Raw genomic sequence first — 25,630 nt, 5'->3', positions numbered from 1 at the left:
ACTACTGTTTGATTACAGGTAACTGTAATGAAATCTGAATGTTGTATCATTTTATTGTCATTTTACCACTTTTAACAGCTATGCAATAACTGAAATATTTACATCAATGTGTGATTTTAGAATGTTATAAATTACATGCAATATACATCAATCTCGTAAAATAGACATGAAAGATCATCTAACAATCGTGAAATTGCCACAATTAGAAAACTATGTACAAAAAAATGGCACGTATTAATTTGTTTATAAATAAAAATATATACACGATTATTACACATAAATTAAATTGCGTTCTATTCTTTGATGGAATAGGACGGCGCGAAGCCTAATACATTCAGTCAATGGATATGCTTGAATTGAATGAAAACTAATCTATTTCAAACACCTAATAAGCTCACATCGTGGACGCAAGGAATAAAAACTATTGCACAATCATGTTCTAGCTAAAAACACTCCAACATGAAAAATGGACAACGCCTCAAAAACTCATAATTGATTTCAATTTTAGAATAGTATTGCCTAAAATTCAACCATGATATGTCATTTCATAAAAATTACCATTTATTATCTCCAAGATTGTTCTAATTTAATATCACACCGACTTATCCAAATAAGTACAATGAAAATTCACGCTGGTGAATCAGACAAGTCTTCCTTCAACCAATTTGGAATATTCCTCAAGCCAATCCTCTTCATCAACTTGACCAACGCCGTATTATGACTCAAATAATACCTCTGTAACAACTTGAGCGACTTCTCCTCCATGGGAGGATACTGCCGGCCCTTACTCCTCCCCAAACACTTGGTATGATCCCCACTCACCACCTGGCAATAAAACCCCTTCTTCGGATCAAATCTCAAATGCTCCGTGTAATTGAAAAAGGGCGTTATCTTCAAAAACTTTTGCATTTCGTTCATGACCTCGACCGGATTCGACTTCAACTCCTCCCCGTCGATAATATGCAACGACTGAGGCGGGAAAAACGTCAACCACCGCTCCAAATGCTGCGCGTACTTCCCCGGATTAAGGCACCGATTTCGGAGGTCTCTCAACGGCTTCGGGGCCGTGTCACTCGCCGTTATCACCTGGTGGAAACTATAGTTGTTCGCGATGATGTCCCCATGAGCTTTCGTGTGTTGGTACCACGAATACGCCCTCTTGGCTGGAGAAATCAAAATCGTAACTAGCTTCGCATGGGGGAGGAGGGCATGCACCCGCTTGGGGACCAACTCGCCGTCGAAATACGTCGCACTCTTCTCGAAATAGTAGTGCGAGGAGTTGGAATCCACGGGGAAAAAATTCATATACCTGGGTAAAAAAATCACAGTGACAATAACTCGGCTTCGCCTCGACTCACCAATCTAATCCTCTGAGGTAGTTGTGCGCGTTGAAAAACTGGATTTCTTCGAAGGTGTCCGGACTTGGAAGATTACTAGCAATCGCAGGATGTAAAGATAGAAACGTGTACAGGGCCGTAGTACCGGTTTTTTGGGGCCCTATCACGAGAAATTTCGGGAGAGAATCGCACGATTTGTTCTTGGACCAGATTTTTTGGTGACGAAGGTCGTCGCACGGATTCTACAGGAAACTGTAATTTAATTCGAAAATTTTTTGGCGACTTACCCCCCAAACAGGATCCGATTCACCGGGATATAACTTGAAGTAACTTTCGGCTAGTTGCAGAGGTGGCGCTGAACTAAGTTTAATATTGGTCCAACATTGTATAAATTTTATTACAGATTCGAAAGTGTATAAACCTAGTCTATCGTTTCCGTAATTCGACATGTGAGTCATAAAAATATTAATCTGGAAAAAAAATATTTTTTTAAATGTTTTTTCACATTTTTGGGGACGTACAGGATTGTATACAATTGTTTGAAATAACTCGCCTCCTTGTATCGATTCGTCTAGTTTTTCTCTACCCCCAGGGTACTTCTCAATAAGCATGGTGTGTGTGAACAAACCGCAAGTCTGACGAGGCAAAACCATGATATTTCGGTGAATGAAACCCCTTCGCAACCTACAATTTTTTTCCAACTGTGTAACTAAATTTTTTACCATTATAATCAAGTGGCCTAGTAACTGAATTTTAGATTTTTTTACAGCAAATAAATCTATTGGCAACACAAGTGACGAATGACAATTTCCTATAAATCAGTGTTGCCAAATTAATATTTCATGGCCTACTTTACAGTGTGGTGAAATTGTTTACCTCGCCGGCCTGAGATGGGGGTATTCCTCGGTGGAGGTGACTCTAATGTTCCATACTTTCTTCCACGCCGTATACAACAGCTCATGCACCGGATAAACTCCGGAATGATGCGGCGCGACCGAATACCCGGAATCGACCGGAATTCCCTTTTCTTTGGCAAAATTCTTATTCAACATCATATCCTCCATCAACACGGTGAGATTATCGTAAAGATGTGGTTGTTGATGATTCCACATGTGCGAGAACCACATGAACTTATCGACATTTTCCAAGATGAGATCGTCACCTTTATCCTCTTCGCTATTCCCATGATAAATGTACTTCCCCGAAAAGCCCAGATTGAATTTAAACCCGGGAATCATCGTTTGGATTCGCGTTTGCGTGGCAATGAGCGCTTTGACGTCCTCGGGACGTAGTCTAGTGCCCACTTCGCCGACGAAGATGTCGTCAATGTCCACCAGGAGGCGACGATCGAGCGACAGCGACAGTTGGCCGTGACTGAGATAACTGAGTGAATCGAGGAAGAGGAGGCGATGGAGCCAGAATTTCAAACCGGAGCCGAAAATCACACGTTGGATGTTGTCAAAGAGGCCGTGGTCTTGGATGACGGTGGGAAGGGGAGTGCGCACGTTACCTAAGAGAATTTTAAAGAAAAAGCTTTGGGATAAATTAGGAAATTTACTTTCGGTAGGTTGGTAATCGTCGCTGCGGTGGGCCCATTCCAGAGGCTCATACGTGGAATGGTTGGCCTGGAAAACCGTCCAGTCGTTGCAGGGGAGCTCGCCCCAGGCAGTCTCTCCGGCGCGAGTCAGACGCAAAATCTGGGAAGCGGCGTTCAAAGCGGCGTCCTGTGGGACAAAGCGGTAAAAATCCTTCTTGAAAATCAGTGGCGTCACAAAAAACAGGAATTGAACTCCAAATTAATTAAAAAAGAAAACTTTGTGACTATTACACTATTATCAAATTGTTTTTTTCTTTTTTTAAGATGCTTTTTACCGTCTTGTGAAGCTTTTTGCAACAAATTGATTCCTAAAAACCATTAATTTTAGTTCTGTTCTTATTTGAAGATCAAGATTTATTAAGTGGTAACTTGGAGTGAGAGACATTAAAGAGCGAGTAAGATGGCTATATGGTGACGTCAGTGGAGTTTTGCTCGATCAGCCGCAGGTTTCAGACTGCCAGATTAAGGGGGCCAACGTCCTGATTTAGCCAGGAGATGTTTAGGTTTTTATTGTCTTGTCTTGTTTTACATTTATGTCCTGATTTGTCTCGATTTAAGGACCAACACACCTAAGTGTGCAATTTTTTGAGATTTCCATTTGCAGTGAAAGCAAAGTTTTTTTCAAGTTAAAGTCTTCTTTTTGTCGTCAATTTTGATTTTGAATTGTCTGAAGTTGATCACCTTATGTCAGATTTCAGATTTGTGTTATTATTGTGTTGCATCTTGCACTATTTACCACATATTCCTTTATAGGTCTTGTATGCTTCTAGCCTTATTTTTTGCTTTATTACTCAATATCGCAAAAACTATGCATCGCAGGGTATTTTAACCTGTAGCATCGTGTTCAGCGGGTAATTTTACGCCGAAAAAAACATATTTCAAGCGTTTTTAAACTCAAAAAATTCGTAAGCTCTTAAACTTGACCCAATAACATTTTGTGCACTATTTTGAGTCTTTAAGAATACTAGAAATTGTAAAAAACGTTATATGGTTTTAAAGTTAATTTTTTTTGGATTTTTGTCGAGATTTTAGTCGATTTTTGGCACCCGGAGCGCTCTATTTATAGTAACTCCGGACTTTTGGTGATAACAGCTTATGTTTGGGACCATGGGAAGAGAAAATTTTAATTAAATTTTCTATCATTCACAAAAAAGATCAGTGTTCTGCGATAAATAGTTATCGAGAAAATTTCTGATAAACTAACAAAGAAAAAATGAATAAAATTAAAAATTGCAAGTTTTAGCAAAATAAATTTATATATTTTTTTATCAATGTATATTTTACCTTTAATAAAAAATATTTTATCAGTATTTATTTTACGGAGTTCTAGTTTTTTAACTTAATAATATGTTTGGTTACATATCCTATTTTTGAACAAAACCTCCAGTGACGTCAATTCGCGCGAATAATGCGCACACGTGATTGGTGCAAAAGTTACGAGGCAACCTTCTTACTTAATAAATCTTGGTTGAAGATAACTTTAAAAATAACGTTGTATGAATGGATATTTTTAAATACAAATTCAAAGTTAGTTACGCCACTGGTGAGAATAAACAATAAAATTTTAACGTTTCCATGGTAACCTAATTTTTCAAATGGCCGTAACTTAGCAACTAGTCTTTAAAAGTAATATACAGGGTGTCACAATATTTTTTTGTTTTTGAAAATAAAAATTTGATTCTCTAGAGGTAGTCTATCTTTGTCCTTTGCACCTTTAGTTTGAGATTTGTGTGTATAAAGAGGGGAAATCCTTTGAGTTGCGACCCGACAAAGGTCTCTTCCTCCGGCGTTATGAACCCTATCATCCCTACATAATACTCCCGGCAGTACTTGTCGAGCAACTCCCTATTCCACTTGTCCATTTGTAGATACTTGTTGAAATTTTCAAAGACGATGACTCCGTAGCGGCCCTTGTCGAGATTCGTTAACACGGGAAGACTTTTCCCGGCAACCTCCACCTTGTATCTGAAAATGAAAAATTGAATTTCCCTTGAATTGGATTATCGGCATCCATTTTACTTGATTCTGGTGTGGACTAGGAGTTCGGCGATGTCTCTGCCCAGCTTCGAGTAGATCGTCTCGACGAAAACGAGGACTTTGGGATAGCTCCGGAGACGCGCCTCGGTTTTGTGGTCGTGATTTTGTGGGATTCGGGGGCCGCCGTTCATGGTGCCGCAGCGGATGTTCGGCTCGGGGCGGTTGCTTCTCTGGATCAGACTGAAATCGGGGATAATTCACTCCACGCTCCGTTAAGCGCGGTTTAGGGAAAAATAAAACGATTTTTGCATCGTCTATTCGGGGGAACAAAGCCGGCATTTTTATCCGCAGACGGACGCTTTTTACAATGTAATTATTTTTCGACGTTATCTTATGGCTTGAAACATATCTCATACTATGCGTCGCTGCGTCTAAAAAACCAGACCAATACGTATATTTCACTGATAATTACAAAATTTCAAATTTTTCTGCAATAAAAACTATTTATTTTACACATAGTTAGCGAATAATCAAACTCATAAGATTAACACAGATATATGTTTTTTTCTTTATCATTTGCCTTCAGAAAATAATAATTAATAAAAATTAGAGTGGTATAAAAATGTGATCGTGTTTTGAGATTGAAATTTTGTTTCATTTTTGGGTTACCCGGTTTTTTTCAAAGTGGCAACCTATACGGTGAGTTTTTTTTGCAATTTTTTCGAAAAATATTCACAACCGAGTTCGCAGTAATTTTTCAAATGTCGGTCTTTTTTATAACAAAAAACTGAATAATTCCGAAACGGGAAGAAGAAAAAGTTTACATAACGTACTATTATTTTTTACGTAGAAACTATTAATAATGTAAAAATGTGTAAGGTGTTCTATCTAAAAAATAATAACTTTGGTTCACAACTCTGTCTTCAGGATGACTCAAAACTCACACCCCCGAGAGATAAATTTCAAGTAAGTTAAGCTACCAGAAACATGAAAAAAATGTTTAAAAAATACTATCTGTCAAAAAATTTTGACATTTATTTTTTGAAATTTGACATTTTTTATGTCTATTTAATGATACTGATGATCTTGAATAGATTTTTCTTATAATTATTTAGTAAAAATACAAAAATTTTGCCAATATAAGCCACAAACAACATTAAACAGAGTTACAATTTAGGATAGAGTTTTCTTGTTTCCTCTTCTAATGGCGTGTAGCAAAAAAACTTGGAAAATTATTTTTCCAAGAGAAATAAATAGAGTCAAAGTGTAAAACTTAAAACTCTCATAACTTTTAGAAATTTTTGTAGATAGAATGTTGTTAACATTTTTTATATGTTCCTGGTATCTTATATGGTATTTTTCTCTGGGGCGCGAGTTCTGGCGCACCCTGTATGATACAAATATTTTTAAATGGTGCACTTTAAGTAGATGTATCGGATGTTAAAAACGGCATATATCAAGTAAAAAAAAAATATGAACCGATTGGACACCCCTGGACTCAGCCTATATGAGAATTTTTTTCAGTAATAATTAAATCAAATTGTAGATAATTGTAATCCTAAGTAAACCATAACCTTTGTAACAAAGATCTTATATTGAGCTGCTGTTTAACAAAAAATTGCAAAACTCAAAAACTAAAAGAATTTTCCAAAAATTTTATTTTATTTTAATATTTTTTTCGTACAGTAATTGTGCAAAAAACGCTTGGTTTCATACCTTTCATCTTCCTGAAAAGGTCAGTTGCTAGGTAACGGTAAAATAATACCAATTTTAATTTTAACGTTATTTAGCAACCGAACATAATATTATACAAAAATTTTAAATTTGATAGTTTGTAACACAGCTTCCTTCTTTAATTAATCAAGGAAGCTGTGGTTTGTAATATCAGATTTTGACGTCTTACCCATTCCTACATTTGTAAAATTATTTTTTCAGGTTGTTAATAACTACAGAAAATCATTGTTATTTGTCTTAAAAAATTAATTAAGTGACCCGTGACAAGTTGGTGACGCTGAAAAACATGGAGACGATTCTCCGTATCTCCAATGTTGCCAACCTATTTTTTTTCAAATTCGTAGGCCACTTTGATCAAAAATTGAATTGTATAATCTAAAGTTTAGTTTCAAATGTCAATATTTGGAGCAAAAAACAAAGTTGTGACATTTCTAGTGTCCCTCGCAAAATAAAAATAAAACTACAAAGTTAAACAATTTTTTTAACACTTAACCTTCGCCCTATCATCTATGATCGGAAAAAAATATTTTTGTGCATATTGCGTAACCAAACTTAATTTTTCTTGGTAAAAACTCATTGTCACGGCCAACTTCAAGTCATGGGAACTAAAAATTCGTTCGCGCTGTTAGCAATAAATTTTTTTGTAATAATCTTATTTACGGCTTGAGTACCTCCGAACGCACTCACCGGAATTAATAGTCAATTGAATTAATTAAAAAATGCACATTGTGGGTCCGATCACCTCAGGTGTACTCACCCTGTGAGATAGGAGGGCGAGTGCCCTATGTACTGCGAGTAGATGATGATGAGTATAATGCTGAGTAGAATGACGAAGACGACGCATTTCTTGAGGGTGGAAGCCTTGTAGGCGCAATGGTGTTTGTGTCGCAGTTTGCGCAAGACCTTGTGTATCTTGGGGACCCCCAGAAGGGGCCTGCTGTCTTCTCCCATCACCGATTGACTTACATATGAGGTATCTCGGAATATGGCACTAAGACTATGGAATGTGACAAAGCGTTAGCTCGCAACGTTAGTCCTCCATTTACTGTGTTTCCAGAGACTACACAACACATGTACTCGTGCCATTTTTCCCCAACACTTCACTCTCGACATGATCACTTCTTACGTGGCGAATGCATTGCAAATACATCACTCGTCCGTCGTTGCTGCACCCCCTGAAACAGAACGACGCCCCCTTACAAGATGTGACAACCTAACCTCAAATTTCACAAACAATCACACGATTGTCACACGCAACACACAAACACGAAGAAGGAACAATTTCCGGGGGACTCCCCACGCGAATTTACCTATTTATTTCAAAAATCACATTTTATTCGCTGAATAAGCGGCGTAAAGCTAGCGACAGAAGTTGACAGCACGATGGCACAAACGCGACTAACTTCGGACAGGTCGAGGGCGCCTCAATAATAATAAAATTGTACAGACGCACTACATTAAAATAAATTTATTATCATAATTTTTTCGTTAGCACACTTATTTACTAATTTAGAGAAAATTTGAACCAATTTTTCTCTTCCGGACTTTATCTTTTTCTACGATGGGGGACATATTTCACAATGTAATCTCGCTATTAGCGTAATAAAAATTTTTATCACTGTTTATTTAAATTTGGAATGGAAAAAATCATCAAAAGCGGGCTGATCAAAGGAGCCTATGACCGATTTTCGGACACCAGTGGCGTACTTACGGGTAAAAAAAGCGTTTCAAAATTCAAAATTGGGTTACTTCGGAACCAGAAATTGAAAAAAAAACAGTGATACGAGTTTCTCCGTCTGATAATCTTTATGTAAAGTTAAAGCAAACTGTAAATAAAACTCAATTCACGTGGAGTTATTTCAAGGTCACAAACTTTGAGTTTAAGAATAAGAAAAGTCAGTTTCAACAACGGTTACGCCTCAGAATTGCAAATTATTTTGGGTCTTTGTGACTATTTATTTGTTAGTGCGGTCAATTTTACAATGAACACCAGTGGCGTAGCAAGTAAATAAAATTCGTTTCACGTCAAGGTCAGAGGAAGGTTTATCTAGCAGGCGCGCATTTGTTGACTGTAAAACACCACAATTGTGCAAACTTTATAAAAAAAATCGCCCTAGACCCGACTTGAGTTAATTCGGGCAAAATGTGCAATAACTCTCTGAGGTTGCATGCGAGTGACATAAATGCAATTCAGATGATAATTATGCAAGCGATGTGTATTCTTCAGGCCCTCAAAGGTCATGGCCTACTTTCTCACAACCGAAGAAGAATTAATCTTCAGTCAAGGAGACTAAACGTGAGTTATGGTGGCAACGACCGGTGCCTTTCTTCGATCGATTTGTGGCCTTCCGGATTGATTATTTTATCATTCAATGGAGATATTCATTGATATTCCAAACAGGTCGCAGCGATAAAGACGATTATTTAATCGAGAGACTATTATTTTAACTCGGGGAAAAGAGAGTAAAAGAATCTGCGGTTGCGTATCGTGTTAGATAAGTTTGCACTAGTTCAAAAACGTGGGCTGCACTTTTATGTAAGATGAAATGTGTTTTGCAACCGAAAAGAAAATGCGCAAAAATTTCGTGTTTACAGACATTTACATTTTTCACAATTTGTGTAATTAACGCAATTTGTTTTGTATGATTGATCATTGCAATAAAACTCTACAAATAAACACAATTTAATGAAGTAAACATTGACTAAATTTCATGTTCTATTAATTAATTGTAAATTGTAAAAAGTAATTGTAAAATTTAGTGGCAAGACTGAATTAGGGGCCGTTAGGATGTTTTCGGCGACGAGTAAGTCAGGGGTTGGCCGTCGCAAATGAATGACAGTTGCCTATAAAAGTTTGACAGGTTGAGCTTGACAGTCAAAGTTGCCAATCTAAGATCAAAAATGGCCAATAATGCGATTTTTTCCAGTCGAGCGCCGACGTGTTCTAACTTATGGTGGTACCACGTAAAACCACAATTGACCCATTAAACCATTCCAACCATTAGATAATTCATCACATTTGTAATAATTTCCCAAAAAAATCATCCACCATTAAAATTTCACAATTTGCAAAGATATAAATCCCGCTTCAAATATTCCGACTTAGTGCTAGACAAGATGCAAGTCCTCGTGTTTCTTGTAAGTTCGTGTAATAAGTCGATACGAAGTAATAATTTTTTGCTTTCAGACGGTTTGTTTGCCTTTAGTGACACCAGAAGACGATGGCAGTTACTCATTTTATAAATTTCGGGGGCCCGTCAGTGGCCAAATTCACCAAATCCAGGTCCCTAGTCACTACCACAACCAGCATTATAGTCTCGATTACGTCGCCAAACCGGACTATTTATATTCATACGGAGTGGAGGATCCTGTCACCGGAAATTCGCAAGCTCATAAAGAGACAAGAGACGGAGACAGCGTTTTAGGCGAATATAAAGTACTACAAGCCGATGGCATCCTAAGAATTGTTAAATACACCGCCGATGGCACACACGGCTTCAGGGCCACCGTCGAGTACGTCAAACCATGAGACTGTTAAAATACACGAGCCGCCACTGTTTAACTAAGTTGGCAACATTACATTATAGTGCCAACTTAATTTCAAAGTCAGAGGCCACTTGAATTTTGAAATAAAATGATACACTGTTGTTTATTTTTAAGTGTTTTTGTTGAAATAAAAATGTGAAACCCATGATTTGTGTTTATTTTCCGGGCGAAATTGCGCGTGCAAAGGATGAAATATGCGTCATTGAGATAACTGAAAATTAAGTGAGAAAGAAACGCGATAAAATTTCTCTCCAGCGCTATATTTGATATGGACATAAAGCGCGAGCTAGTTGGCTGTGCATATGCATTACTTCCTGCCCTCATGAATCACACGGGGCAATAAAACGTTCAGTAAACTCTCTTATGTAATTCGCAGCAGGACGCAGGATTGTGATCCTTTCGCCGTTTCAATGTCAGGAAGTTCCTTGTAATTGAGACAATGCAAGGCCTGTGGTGGTTGTTTTGCAATTTCCCCAAATTTGGGGCTCTCGCACACGGCCTGGGTGTCTCTTGGCGGCAGAGGGGGCCACCCCAGGTCAGTATAAATACGTAAGGATTTTCTCTCGTGCTAGTAGTGCATTATTCGAGCAAAATGGACAAGGTACGTGGACGAACCGTAAAACCTTCCTGAAAATCCTTTTCAGTTTTTTTTAGTGGCGTTCTTGGCTGTGGCGGCCCACTCGCTGGAATATAAGGGCTACGGAGGGCCCATTTTGGCCAAAGTCGAACCAGTGGTGAGTAGTTTCAACGAGAAATCTCGTTTGGTCTTATTTGGTACAGGCCTATCCCAAGTATCATTTCGAGTATGGAGTGAAAGATGGGCATACCGGTGATATCAAGGAACAGACAGAGGAGAGAGATGGCGATGTGGTCAAAGGCGAGTACTCCTTGGTGGAACCCGATGGTACCATCAGGAAAGTCCAGTACCAGGACGATGGGCACAGCGGGTTCAATGCGATTGTCACCAGGACGGGGCATGCCGTGCATCCGCAGCCCGCCATACCATTGGCCTATGGGACATACCATCACTAAAGTTTTACACAATCACCATGTATATTTGTAATTTCGTTAATAAAGTGTTTATTTTTTTGAACCCCTCTTTGCTTTATCCGATTTTACGTGTCACGTTATCAATGTGACGCTTTTCCAATACCCTACATACTTTAAACATATTGAAAACACTTTGTTTTGTTACTTTTCTCGCTTTAAAGTTTTTCTTTCAGTTTCAGCCAAATAGTAAACAAAAAATTCTAGCTAATAATTTTACATTACAGTTATATTTAGGTTTCATTATAGTTTAGAGAGTGTCTATCGTCAAAATAATAAAAATTTCTGATATAATTAAAAAAATGTATTGTTGGTTGCCTAAATTATTAAATTATTTTATTTTTTGAAAAATGCCCATTTTTCTCGGTAAAAATGCACAAAACTCACAGTCAGTGACCTCCCGAACACCACTAAGTGTTTGCTTTCAGTATTTGTTCAGTGGTTATACCCCGCCGCCTTGATTCTCAAACAAACTAAAACACGTTTTCTTCCCGTGTAAACACATTCAATTTGAGCCGTAAATCACCCATCTCTGGGTAATTACAGCATCACCCACAATGGTTCGATTTGGTGATCTGGTGGGGGCGGCATTTTAAACACGCTTCGTCTAATTTCGTGATAAGATCAATCAATGTGGAGCGGCGGCCATAACCGCCCACTGGTAATAAAAAAACTAGCGTATTTACCACCTCTGACTAATTCGAGAAAATATTTTATGTGATAGCGGTATTTATTATATATGAGGGCAATAAAAGGAGGCAATGTCGATGTAGGAAGAGTAATCCCAATTTGAGTTTTTTTGGGGTCACTAACATTGTGTTTCTTGAGGCTATGATTTTTTTTCTGAGATTTTTCTTCGTCTAGTAGCACGCGAATTCGTGGTTTAATTGGTTTGCAATTTGTCGATGTGGTGGAGTTTTTGGTGTCCCACCTCTACTCGGGTAGGAGTTTTGAGATTATAAGATGGGACAAGAGGCAGCTTTTTGACAAGTTCGTGGTAATGAACTGTGCGGGACCATTGTTGGGAGTTGAGTGATTAGGGGCGAGGGAATGATGACGGGCGTGCTGGCGTTGGTGAGTAAAGTTTCAAATCTGAAAGAAAAATATTTTTTTTACATAACTGACAAAAAAGGAACAAAATTACAAAATAAGTTGCGTTTTATTGCAATTATCATAAAAAAGTTACGTTGGCACGTTTGTATAAAAAATAAAAAGTTAGATTTTTCCAGAAGTTTGCTTTTCTATGATTTTATTTAATGCAAATAAGAAACAGTTCAAAAGTAGAGCAAAAATCGTATTATAAGTAAAATTACATGAAAATCAGAATTTTTATGACAATTTTTTGCAATACTAAGAAAAAAAGCGAGAACATAAAAAAGTAGAACTGTACATTTTTCCCAAAACAAATCATTTTTGCAGTTTTTTTTAAATTGACTTGTCTTTCTAAAATGGATACTTTACGATTAAAGGTGTTTAAAGTTTTTGAAACATAACTTTTTTGGGGATATAATAATTATTTTTGCAATTATGAATACATCCAAGAAATGGATCTAACCTTTCTCTTTCATCTACCCAAATACGATTCGAAGATAATTAAAAATGGTAGAGTCATCGATTTTTAAAGAGAAAGTTGCAAATCCAAAAAATTTCAAAAATCTCTAAATATCAGTAACACAAAAGTTAAGGAAGTCGCATTATTTTTACAACAACAAATTTTATTCTTCTAAGCATTGTGGAATCCAGCAAAAACAAAAAAGTAAAGAGATATCTGCCTTTATCTTACTTTTAATTAATTATTAATTTATTTTTTAATAATTTATTAATTTAATTAATTATTGTAATTATTGCACACTTCCTTAACCTTTGTGTGGAGCAGTTTATTTCAAAAACGGTTAAACTTAGGTATAGGGAAGGCTAATAAAAACTCTCTCAAAAAAACGCAATAAAAAGCGCTTTCTATTTATAATAACGCAGTTAGTACTCCCTTCCGGAAGTGCCACCATTTTGAAAATATTTTTATTGCAGAGGAGCTAACTTATTATGGCCATAAACAAAATTTTAGATAAATATCATTGTTAAAACTCCTAAAATTATTTCCAATGTGGAGTTCAGAAACGCCCTGTATAAAAAAGATTGTTGAAAATTGCGTTTTTGGCTACATTTTTATTTTTTTTTAACCAAGGATTAAACTTTGTTGCAAAGAGAAAAACAACAAGTTTTTTTAAGTTTGTTGTAAAAACAAGTCATTTATCAAGTTTTACAGTTTTTTCTTTAGAAAATTGACTGTTTTTCTTAAAATATTTTATTCATCATTTTTAAAAAATCACTTTTTTCTTCATTTTTTTATTATTTTAAACAAAAAATAAGTCAAATCTCTACTAAATCATACTAAATCAAACTAATAATATTAATCATGGTTGTTTTTGTTACTTTTGGCAAAAACTTTACTTTTAATTATTTTTCTCCGAGTCTTTTGATTTTAATGATTATCAAAAACAAGAGGAAGATTAATTTTCCGATGTAAAAGCGTTTTTTCTAATTAGCAAAAAACATGTGGGTTTGTATTTAAATAATTTTTTATTTTCTCGAGGCATCCTGCCTGCTATATTTAGAATTTTTTCCCAATTAATTTATTCAGTAATCCGATCTTCGCCAACTTGTCAATAAAACTCGCCAACACGAAAAAGACGTTTACGTCTCAATTACCTGAATTTTCTCCACTTAAAATCAACAAGTAATAAACTCCCCGCCGCCACTGGCCGCCCCCATTGCCCGCATTTGCATAATAAAGGTGTCGCGCTATAATTTCCCACCGAAATTTATAACCGATAACTGCCAATAATCCGGATTTTCTTGTGGGCCGCGTCGAAAATTTAAATATAATAATGGGCGAGTGATCTGAAAAAAAATTTCAGTTGGTCGTTTGGCTGCGAATGTGCGCTCCCGCCGCGCGATTATCCTTGGCGGACTGGAACAGCTACAATTTCCGGGAACCTTCAGGACCCGGAACCTACGCCTTCGGCTACGATATCGATGATCCCGCCAGCGGGAACGTCCAATTCCGGGACGAGGAGCGACATCCCAACGGGACGGTGACGGGCAGCTACGGCTACGTCGATCCCGAGGGAAGGGTCAGGATGGTGCGCTACGTCGCCGACCACAGGGGCTACAGGTGACTGCCACCGCTTTACTGCCCAATGCTGAAGGCTTTTTCAGGGCAACGCAAGAGGAGGGCCTGAAATTATCGATGCTGAAACCGCTGAACCAATTTCCGGGGACTCAAGGATATCCGCCCTATCGCTATTACTTCCCACACAATAATTTGTAACTATTTATTTAATTATTTATTTCAATATAAAATATTTTATATTTATTGGTGCTCTTTCATTGCGGAGCTAATGTTAAGGCTACGAACTTTACTATTTTTACTACAGCTATTAAAATAATTACAACGTGGCGCAACAATTGGTACAATTATTATTTCAGAGTTTTAAAAATACGTATTTGAACATCAAAACGGCTACGCATTACGTAGACGTTTCCATGACAATGCAAACTGTCACCTAGCAACTTTACATTTTATACGTTGTTGCTATGGTATTTCCATAGCAACGTAATTATTTTCAATTTTTATGCACCGTAACCTAGCGACCTTATTGTAATATAGGGTTATTCACGGGAGGGTTATTTCTGAATTTTTTTCTGCCGCAACCAACAATACCAATCTCACAAACTACTAAATTAAATATGTTATTTCTTTAAAATTACAAATCAAAGTAAGTTGGATAAATTTGCCAGAAATGTCAGATTGACAGATAACCTATATTTAATCAAAATTCAACATATAAATTAACAAGTTAAGTTAATATAAAAGGTGTTTGAAGTGTCTACCATCGACTTCTAAACCTGCACCTAGTCGGTTGGTAAACATAACAAAACATGTCGCATCGTTTGAGAGATAATTTTTTTACTATAATGTCACAGAGACAAGACTAATAACAGCTATCGTGGATTTAGTTATAATTATTTTCAAAATTTGAAATCAAGAAGTTGTTGAAATATGTATAATGGGTTGCGGCAAAAACAAATTCAGAAATAACCCTCTCGTGACTAACCTTGTATAAAAAAAAAACAAAAAAGTAAAAAAATAAACTTTATTTGAATAAAACAAGTGAAAAAATTTGGTTAGTGATGTGTTTGTGTGTTTGTCCTCAACTCCGTATTTGAAGGAGTACTTGGGGTGGTGCATCTTTTCGAGATGGTGCTCACTCAAGGAGAAGCCTCCCAAACCGGCCGAATAGGAGGCGTAGCCTTGGGCTTGGACGTAAGCGGACCCAAAAGGGTCAAAAGCTGAAAAAATTTATTAGAAAATTGGAAAAAATCACCTTCGAAAACATTTTTTTCTTTGGTAGTGATTGAATGTGTGAATTGAACTGATTTATACGGCCATACTGTGTCTTTTATACCAAAAATACCATTCCCAGAAATTTTTAGATAATTATAATTATTTAACTAATTGTGTAAGAATTGGGGAAAAATGCAAGCGTTAATTTTATGTAATTGAAAATATTTGCATGAATTATTTGTTCAAGTTCAAGTTTATGCAGACGGACGAGGCGAAGCCGAGCCCTCAACTGCATCAAGTCATTTTTTTAATCAGTTTGACACAATTTTCTCACAGGCTCTTAAACACCTGATAAGAAAGCGATTAATGTCTAGAATTAAGAGCACAGTAAAGTTCACACACCATTCACGACCTATTAAAATTATGGAGCAACATAATAGACGGCTGCAAGAATAGGAATCGGATTTTTCGCAAAAAAAATCCCTTGAAAACCTTGAGATGAGTGAAGGAGTTCTTTTCCATATAAATACCCAACATTGGGGAGGAGTTTCAGTACAGTTGCAACCACAGACCCTAACATGGCTTTCCTCTTCGTGAGTATTAATTTTTTCCAAAGTTGGTATTTAACAAGTGAAAGGATGAGTGACATATCACGATTGTGTATAACTGGTTGCCTACAACCCAATTAATGATGTTTCCACAGGTCGCAGTTTTGGCCGTCGTCTTCAGCATGGTGACCGGTGGGGTGGTTCCAGGGTATCACGGCTACGGCCCCGTGCCCCACGACCCCCTCGAAGGCGTCGATTATTACGTAAAACTTTGATCAAAAATGTTCCAAGAACTGAAATTCCGTTTCAGGCCCATCCGCGCTACTCGTACAATTATGGGGTGGCCGATGGGTTGACCGGCGACCACAAGACCCAGCACGAGGTCAGAGACGGAGATGTGGTCAAAGGGTCGTACTCGGTGGCCGAACCTGATGGCACAATTCGCGTGGTTCATTACGCCGCCGATGACCATAATGGGTTCAATGCGGTGGTCACAAGGATTGGGAAGGCGGTGCATGCCGCCCCCGTGGTGGCGGCGGCGCACGGCTTCCTCGGCCATGGACACTATTGAGCCATTAAATGCAGGAAATGTTTGTAGTTTTTGAATAAAAAGTGTGACCTTGCTCTGGTTTCTAATTTCTCGTAATTCTCACGTAACAAGACGAAAACACGGGTTTGGATAATTGGCAAGTGTTTTGTTAGAATTAAATCGAGTTTCTTTGTGTTTGAATTAATTATTTATTAAGCAGATTTTGATAAAGACAGTTTGGGTAACTTTTTTAATGTCAAATGAGATTCACATCTGAGGGAAACTTTCACTTTTTGTTTGTTGAAACGAGATAAGCTAAGCTAATCTCAGAAAATCGCTTTTAGTACCACTTAGGATTGTATTTTTTTCTCTAATTCTTTCATTTTTTTAAGAAGAAGAGTTTACTGACTTTTAGGCCAGAACTTACATTATAATTATCTCATTCGTAAAATGAGGTATTCATTATGCAAATTATTGCGTGTGGCTGTTGGTAGCAATGCAAATTCTTAATTTTAGCCATAATTATTTTAAACGCCAAGTTTTTATGTTGGTAATAAGTAATAACGAAACGTTATTCCAAAATAATGTGACTTTTTTAATGAAAATATTAATTAAAAAAAAAACAATTTTTTTAAATTTCTTGAGTTTGAAATAAAACAATTTTTGTCACAAACTTTCTATTAATTGGCCTCAAGCTAGAACATTTTGCTCTTTTTAAAGAGGTGTAATGTTACAAGAATCTCTGTCACAAGTGTAACACTCCTTGATTCCCCCATGCGTCGTCCGCCATTTGTAACACTTTTGTGGCAATTCGGCGTTGTTGGTTGGGGCACACCCTCTATAAACATCTCCGTCTACAAGCCAATTATTAGGAAAAATCATCACTTTCACAAGAAATTCACCTTTAAAAGCTACAGAAAAACAGTGTGAGGTGCAAGGAATCAGCTTTTTATTGTAATTGGGGGAGCATTTTTTATGGCAAAAGCCGCATTGGCGGTACCCTGAACCTGAAAATTGCATTTGGAGACTTGTTTCATAATTATTCACTTACCATCCGACGGACACAAAATCACAGCGAGTGCTACAGCGAGAAAAATTGCTTTCATCTTGACCAGTCTAACTGAATATTAACAAGGAATTTTTATTTATATATTTGGCTAAAATTGTTTTTTTGATAGGTGCTATTAAAGGAATTTATGGACCGTGCAATATATTTTAGCGGTTTTATTGCGAATAACATACAGGGGGTGATTTTTGTTAAATTTTACTTTGATTTATTTTTGTTATTAAAAATTTTTCTTTAGTAGTGCGTAGTTGTGGCGCATTAATACATAATTAATCAGCGGATCAACACTTGTGTTATGAATGGGCGAAAATCGCACGACTATTATTCATAAGGCCGCTAATCTCTCGTCTTATCTCTTGTGAAACGAACCTTGAGGAGAGAGAAATCATTACAACGGACGAAACATTGTCGAAAAATAGACGCAACAAAAGTGTGCGTTTTCCTACAAGTCCCTTATCAAAAACTCGGAAAAATCCGGATTATATTAAATATTAATGAATCAAATCGCGTGACTGCTGATTTTATTTAAATCCAACCTCCAATTGAATTAATGAGAGATTACTTAATGGCCGTTTAATTACAAACAAATCACTGTTACCACCAGTTACATAATTCAACTTCCGTCCAAACTTCTTCACTTTCGCCCAAAACAAAGCGACTCTTCATTACCCACAATTATCGAAATTAACACTAATCACAGTTCAATTTGATTTTTTTGGAAATATGAAGTGGTGCGACCTTGTTGCGCCACTGGCGGGGGTGGGGGAGACAATATGCATTGTCTACTGGGAGGTTCTTATATATACCAAGTAGGCTAGGAGACTCGCAGTCAATTTTTTTTTCAAGAAAAACACAATGAAGGTGCGTGAGTGAGACTTGGGGTTATTTTTTTAATTTGTTTGTTGTAGTTTTGGGTGGCGGCCATTTTTATACATGGGGCAGTGGCGGCGGCGGTCGTCGGTCGAGGGCAACATGCCGTCGATTATTACGTAAGTTGGGAAAGTGTGGGATTTTTCGCTGGGAAATCGCGTTTCCCGACCTAGATTACGAAACACTCGGTATATTATGGACCGCTAATCATGGTTTTTATGCGCGTGTAACGGCTATTGGTTATTGTCGACGTTTTATAACTCGTAAAATGGAAGAAATAAAATTTTTAGGTTTTTTTCTGATCACGAAATAAACAATTTGCAATCCAAAATAGCAGGCTGTGGCTCAAGGGCTCAAGGGGGCCAGGCCCCAAACTTGCACCATAAGCTTCAATTTTTTATATTTAAATTTTGATATAAAAACCTTATGACCTAAAGTTTTTTTTAATAAAAACATTAGAATTCTTTTTAAATCACACTTATTAATACAGAGTGGTTATAAATGATTTTCATCTAGCCAGCTGTGAATTTTCCATGTAAAATAAAAAATGCCGCTTTACGAGAATAGGGGTTCCTACTTGTTGGAACTCAAAATTAAAAAATCGCCGTTTACTAAGCGTCCACTTCGAAAATAGACTTGTTTTCTTCCAAAGTATACATTATTATCAATTATTATTGGAAATTAGTTGAAACAATAAAAATTTAATCAACAACAATTTATTATTAATTAATAAGTGACACTAATGACAGAACTAGAGCTTTCAAAAAAGTAGAGCGGCACAAATAAAGTTACATGCAAAAAAACTCCAAAGCTGGCTAGATGAAAATCATTTACCACCACTCTGTACAAATCATACATATACCGAGAAATCAAAATAATTTGTAATCATTTTTGGATCCGAAAACGTACAGTTGCGGAATTAAAATTTCAGGCAGTACTGTCATTTTTATAATGTAAACTCACGAGAGGGTTATTTCTGAATTTGTTTTTGCCGCAACCCATATACATATTGCAACAACTTCTTGATTTCAAATTTTGAAAATAATTATAACTAAATATCCACGATAGCTGTTAGTTATTAGTCTTGTCTCTGTGACATTATAGTAAAAAAATTATCACTCAAACGATGCGACATGTTTTGTTATGTTCAACCGACTAGGAGCATGTTTAGAAGTCGATGCTAGACACTTCAAACACCTTTTATATTAACTTAACTTGTTAATTTATATGTTGAATTTTGATTAAATATAGGTTATCTGTCAATCTGACATTTCTGGCAAATTTATCCAACTTACTTTGAATTGTAATTTTAAAGAAATAACATATTTAATTTAGTAGTTTGTGAGATTGGTATTGTTGGTTGCGGCAAAAAAAATCAGAAATAACCCTCCCGTGAATAACCCTGTATTAATAACCTCATTTTTTACTCTTGTCATATTTATGTCATTTTGACTTATTTACTTTCAAAATTAGTGATTTGTGGCATAATAACGGGGTAGTCAGCAGATCAAAGCGATGATTTAATTACACTTAGTTTAATTAATAAATTTCCTAAGACAGACAAATTGTTTAATTAACAAATTTAGCAACAAATAAAAATAAGTTTCATTGTCAAATGTCAGTTATGATGAGAGTAAAAGGTAGTTTACAGTGAACTTTTTAAAGTGACCGAAAAATAGGTACTGCTCGAATTTCTAATTCCGCAACTGTACGTATGTCTGTTTTTGAACTAACTGCACATGAAACGTCAAATAAAATGACAAGTCTAAAACGGCAAAATGGGCTGGAGTTAGTCGCCGACGTATAATAATAAGACCGTTCTTTTTTGAAGGTAAATCATAAATTTAATTATCTTTTTGATCATGGGATTTTACCTTTCCACTTGTCATTTTATTCGACGTTTCACAGACATACGCACAGGACATACGTTTTCGGATACAAGGACAAATTATCTTGATCTCTCGATACTTACTTAGTTTTTACTAATTTAAAAAGAAATCATCAATTGTAATTTTCTTTGGGCCACATCTTAGGTATCTAATTAAATTAAGTTTATATCTGTTTGAATAATGAACTTTACCAACTCGCTAGAAAACCTTACCTATACATAATTGGAAACCCCTAATTTATTTAGCCAATTCGATAGATTTTTTAATTATCGAAATGGCAACACCAAAATATTATGTATTACATAAAATTCTCAAAAAAAAATTATCCAAAAAGTAAAATAATATCAATAAAAAACAAAGATAGAATTTTAAATCAAGTTAAAAATTTTGTATTTTTTAAAAAGAAAATTGACCTGTTTGAGCATTTTTCCAAAACACCATATTTTCAGTTTTAATAAATAAGATTGTTCTATAATTTTGCCGCTCACTGTATACCCTCATCATTCTAAAAATTTTTAGATAGTCCCCCCCCCAAAATTAATTTCTGGATCCGCCCCTGCTGTGGCTTAACTTGATACAGGATGTCCCAACTGAGATCTTATTGAGGCCCTATTTTTTTTATTATTATTTAATGCAGTCAAAGACGGCATTTAAAAATTTTCGATTCTTGAAATAAAATAAAATTTTAGATTTGAATTTCATACAGGATGTTTCAGTTGGAACATCTTCTATTTTTTTTTTTTCGTATTATAACAGTTTGTAAAATTGTAATTTTTTTATTTTTGGATGTATACAGAGTGCCCCAGTCGAGATTTTTTTGCTTTTATTTTAATTTTTACAGTCACACCCGAAATACGCGTTCAAATACGGTGTGTCAGACCCACACACTGGTGACCAGAAGGCGCAGACGGAAGTCCGCGACGGCGACGTCGTCAAAGGGCAGTACTCGCTGGTGGAGCCCGACGGCAGCATCCGTACAGTGGACTACGTTGCCGACCCTGTGAACGGGTTCAACGCCGTGGTGTCGAAAAGCGCGCCATCTTTGCATCTCCCACCTGTTAAACACGTTCCCGCTATCGTCAAACAGGTGGCGCCAGTGGTTAAGCCTATTTACGCACAACCTGTCGTCAACGCCGTCTACACCTCGTCCATAGGTAGGATTTTCCTGAAAAACCGGTCCCCAAAATGTTTTTTAAATATCAAGGCCCGTGTTTTATCTCGGGTTTTGATCGTAATTGCGGTTTCCTGGTGATTATGTAAGCGAGGCATCTGAGGGCTCTGTTGCAATTGGAATTAGAAAATTTTTGATTTTTTTCTCGACGATGAGATGAAAGCGCGTAGGAGTGCTTTCTGAGAAACGTGACTGAAATTATCGATTGCTGTAATTAAAGGAGCTGTCTACTGTTTCGATGGCGGTCGTGCCGTTTCGTCGAGGGGTAATTGACAACAGTGAAGGTGAAAAAATCACTGACATTTAAGGTGTCACTGGAATTAATTAGTGAAGCGAAACAAGAGCGGGTTTTTAAGGCCGGGCCACTAGTTTTTTCTTCTACCGTCAACTGAGGAAAAGATGTATAAAAGTTGCAGAACTATTGTCGACATCAATTTGAAACAGACGTTAGCTATAAAAAACAATTGTTTCCAAGTTGTGGTTAAAAGAAAAACATTAAAAGGTATTAAGTACATATAATGTCGTAAAACTCTCGTAAAGTATATTAGGTATATGTATGTTCCATAGATAATTAGGCTGAAATTCTAAATATCCTAGTGTGCAGCGATAACTATAAACTGGTTAAGAAACTATAATTAGGTATACAGCCTACTACACTAGAGACATTTTATTTATTATTTTTTTGGTTAATTGGGTAACATATTTTTGGCCTCTTAACCTGTAAACGTCAAATTAACAAGTGTGGAAAAACGTGTTTCACACACGGCTTGTGGTAAAACCCTCAAAATACACCATTCTTCACAAAATATGTGCTTTTGGGTATTGAAAACTTATTTATTGAAATATCATTTTACACAACGTTTTATTTTTTTTTGACTGTTTAATTCTAAGTATACAGGGTGCGCCAGAACTCGCGCCCCAGAGAAAAATTTCAAGTAACATGGAAAAAATGTTTAAAAAATTTCAATTTTGCACTTTGACTCTATTTATTTCTGTTGGAAAAATAACTTGCCAAGTTTTTTTGGTACAGGCTATTAAAAAAGGAAACAATGAAGCTGTATCCTAAATTGTAACTCTGTGCAATGTTATTTGTGGCTTTTATTGGCAAAATATTTAAACCTTTACTAAATAATTGTAAAAAAAACCTATACAAGATCATCAGTATCATTAACTAGACATCAAAAAATGTCAAATGTCAAAAAATAAATGTCAAAATTTTTTGACAGATAGAATTTTTTAAACCGTTTTTCAGTACTCTGGAGGACTAGATAATTACTCCCTTTCAAGGAGGTGCACGACTTTCCGGATACTCTGTATCTTTGACGTCTAATGAAATATTTATGCCTTATTTTTTAATAAAAAAAGTGTAATATAAAATCTGTTCTAAATTGCTTGCTGTAAGTGGTCAAAATTGAGTAAATAGGAAACAATCGATTTTCTTCAAATTAATAATAATTTAAAATTTTGTTTACAAATTTTTGGAAATTTACTAAATTTATTTCTGCGATTTACAAGTATTTAAAAAGATGTTTAAAGAATAGTTATTTATGTGTCAAGACACTTAAGTTTTATTTTTCATTACGAAAACACATGAGTTATGAAAAATTTCTTTAGTGTATATTAAAAATTTTACCGAAGTCGCAAAAACTATTTTTGGCGCTTAAGTTATCATGATAGTTCTCGATTGACAGTTCACTTCAGTGTTGTCAGATTTCTTGTTTCAATAGTGTTATTTTGTTCATAAACTGCACAATAATTAACCACCATACAAAACTACGAAACTGGGAAAAAAATTGTAGAAAATAAAACCCATACTTATATCCACATATACGTTAGCAATAGGACTATGTCTTGATAATACTGTTGTCCAATATTGTAGAATGAACCACTTCTGTGTCAATTTTAGTCTTTTCACAGACGATTTTGAAAAACTTTTTTTAATTGAAATTAAATTAAAAAAATGATTTTTAAAGAGCAGATTAAAAGAAAACACGTTTTATTGCTTCTGGTTAAAAACATAATGATACTTATTAGGTTAAAATGTGTTTCAAATTGCGGTGAAATGTAGTTATAGATTAAGTTAACAAAAGAAGTCACAATGAAGATAATTGTTAGCTAGCAAGCACGGCAATTCGAGGCCGACTTTAGCTGCTTAGAAGTGAATTTGATGGAAATTTCTTTGGAGTTGTGAGAGAAAAATGTTAATGGTTGTTTACAAAAAATGGAGATAAATTAGGAAGAAATTAAAATTAATTTGCGCGAATTCCAAATGGAAACGTAAACTTTTCCTCTGCGACAGTTATTAAAACCGTCGTAAAACTATCGGAAATAATTTCAACATTGAATTTATCGCCAACTTTGCAATATTTTTGTGACATTTAATTTCGCAGCCAAGAAACGCGGCAAATTCCATAACACCATAACAAAATGCTCTTTTGTACTGTTTAATTTTTTACGAAAACACAGCTTTACAGGGTGAAACACACACAAAACACCCGAATTCCTGGTCAAAATACCTTTGATTTTTAGGTATCACAACTAAAATTTTGGAAGGGTGGTTTGTATTACAAAGGGGGTTGATACTACAATTTTCAAAAGTACACTGTTTAGGGCTTTTCTAATTTTTGTTTATTTTTCTGAGATATCCAGGGAGGCTTGTTTTAAAAAAATCAACCTGTATAATAAATCTTGTGGATGTTAAGAATGATTTATAATTCATTCCATTTTTGTCCGTAAAAATTTGTTTGTGCAAAAATCGAAAGTCGTGGCTGTAAATCGTCACGGCAAACATGTTGTATGTTATTTTCAATAAATAATTCATGTCCCAAATTCGCTCCACCCTGAAAATCCTCGTCATTAAGCAATTATTTATATTCTTATCCGGCTGAATCCGGCTGCGAAGCGCAGTCCGGCTTTCGTGATTACATAAAGTTTCTTCGTTTGTAATTTACGAGCGATAGCGCTATCCAATACCACCGGTGCACAATTATTTATGATTTACTCGAACCGTTTCCCAACAAAGCGCGCTGCGCTTCCCTAATACGAGATCCTTGTAAACCTGACATTTCACCGGACTCGGTTATCCTTAACCGGATTCAAATATCTCACACTATTAATTCACAAGACGCACTGAATGCAGTTTCATAAATAACACCGCCGGCGCACCTGAAAATTCAACCACAAACCCATTTCCAACATTTCGATTGAGACGTCGACGATTTGGCTCAATTGAGTTGAGTAATTGAAAGTGAAACCGTTTTGTGACGGAATTAACAAAGGACGGGAGGGGACGCGCGACGAGCCAGATATCTCAAATATTTCACAAACATTTCATTGGCCAACAAGCTAAATAACAATTTGAAGTTGCTAAGTAACAAACTTAGTTGCTAAGTCACGGTTAAACTGTCAAAATAATAATTTTCCGTTACCTAGCAACCATGTGGTGTTATTTGGTTTCCAGTTGCAAATTATTCTCTGCAATCTGGGACAGACGTTACACTTTCATTAATTGTCGCATACTTTTTTTAATACTTTTTACTTTTATTTTTTCTGATTTTTTTGTGTAATACAGTATTTGTTTCAAATTGCAGAGTTGAGATAATTTGCGTAAAAATAATCCATTGTTGTCTAGTTTCTAGGAAACATTTTGACATTTTGATTAACTTGGTGGTATCCATTGCAATCTAGGACATATTTTAAAAGTTTTTATATCTCTGTAATTTTTTATTCTGAATGTTTGAATTTTATTATAGTTTGTGTACATTTTTCTTATGTTTTGTTTTTTTGAGGAGTAGATAACCAGAAAACTACAGATAACTGTCTACCTCTTTGGGAGAGATTCTGTGTGTTATGTGTATTTTTTTATTTACTGACTTAACATTTTTATATTACGATTTTTTTGATAGGTAGAAAGTATAATGTGTTTCAAGTTTCTGGATATTGTCACTAAATTTATAAAAATCGTGCTCAAATTT

The 25,630-nt window shown here is 35.8% G+C and overlaps 6 protein-coding genes across 7 annotated transcripts in view; 4 read left to right on the top strand and 2 right to left on the bottom strand.

The window, feature by feature from the left end:
* Positions 1 to 35: 35 nt before the first annotated feature.
* Positions 36 to 8,082, bottom strand: LOC123013829 (bifunctional heparan sulfate N-deacetylase/N-sulfotransferase). 2 transcript variants are annotated; one of them, XM_044412654.1, is made up of 10 exons: positions 7,956 to 8,082; positions 7,403 to 7,820; positions 4,954 to 5,151; positions 4,647 to 4,899; positions 2,896 to 3,061; positions 2,214 to 2,847; positions 1,859 to 2,021; positions 1,625 to 1,807; positions 1,359 to 1,579; positions 36 to 1,309 (listed from the first exon to the last, which is right to left on the bottom strand). In XM_044412654.1, exons 2-10 carry the CDS (start codon positions 7,594 to 7,596, stop codon positions 628 to 630), a joined length of 2,694 nt encoding a protein of 897 aa, XP_044268589.1. In that variant the 5' UTR covers positions 7,597 to 7,820; positions 7,956 to 8,082; the 3' UTR covers positions 36 to 627. The 2 variants fall into 2 exon arrangements, with proteins under 2 accessions (XP_044268589.1, XP_044268588.1); XM_044412653.1 differs by having other exon boundaries at positions 2,214 to 3,061.
* Positions 8,083 to 9,054: 972 nt separating this feature from the next.
* LOC123013835 (cuticle protein 8-like) lies at positions 9,055 to 10,326 on the top strand. Its single transcript, XM_044412662.1, has 3 exons — positions 9,055 to 9,525; positions 9,573 to 9,783; positions 9,833 to 10,326. The coding sequence occupies exons 2-3, from the start codon at positions 9,763 to 9,765 to the stop codon at positions 10,172 to 10,174; spliced, it is 363 nt and encodes a 120-aa protein (XP_044268597.1). The 5' UTR covers positions 9,055 to 9,525; positions 9,573 to 9,762; the 3' UTR covers positions 10,175 to 10,326.
* A 402-nt stretch (positions 10,327 to 10,728) lies between these two features.
* Positions 10,729 to 11,284, top strand: LOC123013836 (cuticle protein 8-like). Its single transcript, XM_044412663.1, has 3 exons — positions 10,729 to 10,792; positions 10,836 to 10,925; positions 10,972 to 11,284. Exons 1-3 carry the CDS (start codon positions 10,784 to 10,786, stop codon positions 11,221 to 11,223), a joined length of 351 nt encoding a protein of 116 aa, XP_044268598.1. The 5' UTR covers positions 10,729 to 10,783; the 3' UTR covers positions 11,224 to 11,284.
* Positions 11,285 to 12,230: 946 nt separating this feature from the next.
* LOC123013344 (larval cuticle protein 1) lies at positions 12,231 to 14,605 on the top strand. Its single transcript, XM_044411805.1, has 3 exons — positions 12,231 to 12,312; positions 14,154 to 14,410; positions 14,455 to 14,605. Exons 1-3 carry the CDS (start codon positions 12,289 to 12,291, stop codon positions 14,564 to 14,566), a joined length of 393 nt encoding a protein of 130 aa, XP_044267740.1. The 5' UTR covers positions 12,231 to 12,288; the 3' UTR covers positions 14,567 to 14,605.
* Positions 14,606 to 15,845: 1,240 nt separating this feature from the next.
* Positions 15,846 to 25,630, top strand: part of LOC123013964 (cuticle protein 21-like) — a 12,104-nt gene continuing 2,319 nt past the window's right edge. The window contains exons 1-6 of the mRNA XM_044412847.1: positions 15,846 to 16,176; positions 16,287 to 16,394; positions 16,442 to 16,685; positions 18,556 to 18,587; positions 18,635 to 18,715; positions 21,327 to 21,639. Of these exons, the coding sequence (XP_044268782.1) occupies positions 16,162 to 16,176; positions 16,287 to 16,394; positions 16,442 to 16,685; positions 18,556 to 18,587; positions 18,635 to 18,715; positions 21,327 to 21,639 (793 nt within the window). The 5' untranslated portion in view covers positions 15,846 to 16,161. The remainder of the gene's footprint in view (positions 16,177 to 16,286; positions 16,395 to 16,441; positions 16,686 to 18,555; positions 18,588 to 18,634; positions 18,716 to 21,326; positions 21,640 to 25,630) is intronic.
* Positions 17,310 to 17,931, bottom strand: LOC123012748. Its single transcript, XM_044410856.1, has 3 exons — positions 17,712 to 17,931; positions 17,563 to 17,667; positions 17,310 to 17,514 (listed from the first exon to the last, which is right to left on the bottom strand). Exons 1-3 carry the CDS (start codon positions 17,764 to 17,766, stop codon positions 17,375 to 17,377), a joined length of 300 nt encoding a protein of 99 aa, XP_044266791.1. The 5' UTR covers positions 17,767 to 17,931; the 3' UTR covers positions 17,310 to 17,374.

The sequence above is a fragment of the Tribolium madens genome, unplaced genomic scaffold, assembly GCF_015345945.1.
Source record: "Tribolium madens isolate multiple individuals breed KSU strain unplaced genomic scaffold, Tmad_KSU_1.1 Scaffold_96;HRSCAF=242;Tcas5.2_LG5, whole genome shotgun sequence".
Classification (NCBI taxonomy): Eukaryota; Metazoa; Arthropoda; class Insecta; order Coleoptera; family Tenebrionidae; genus Tribolium; species Tribolium madens.
This window is presented reverse-complemented; position numbering and strand designations above follow the sequence as displayed.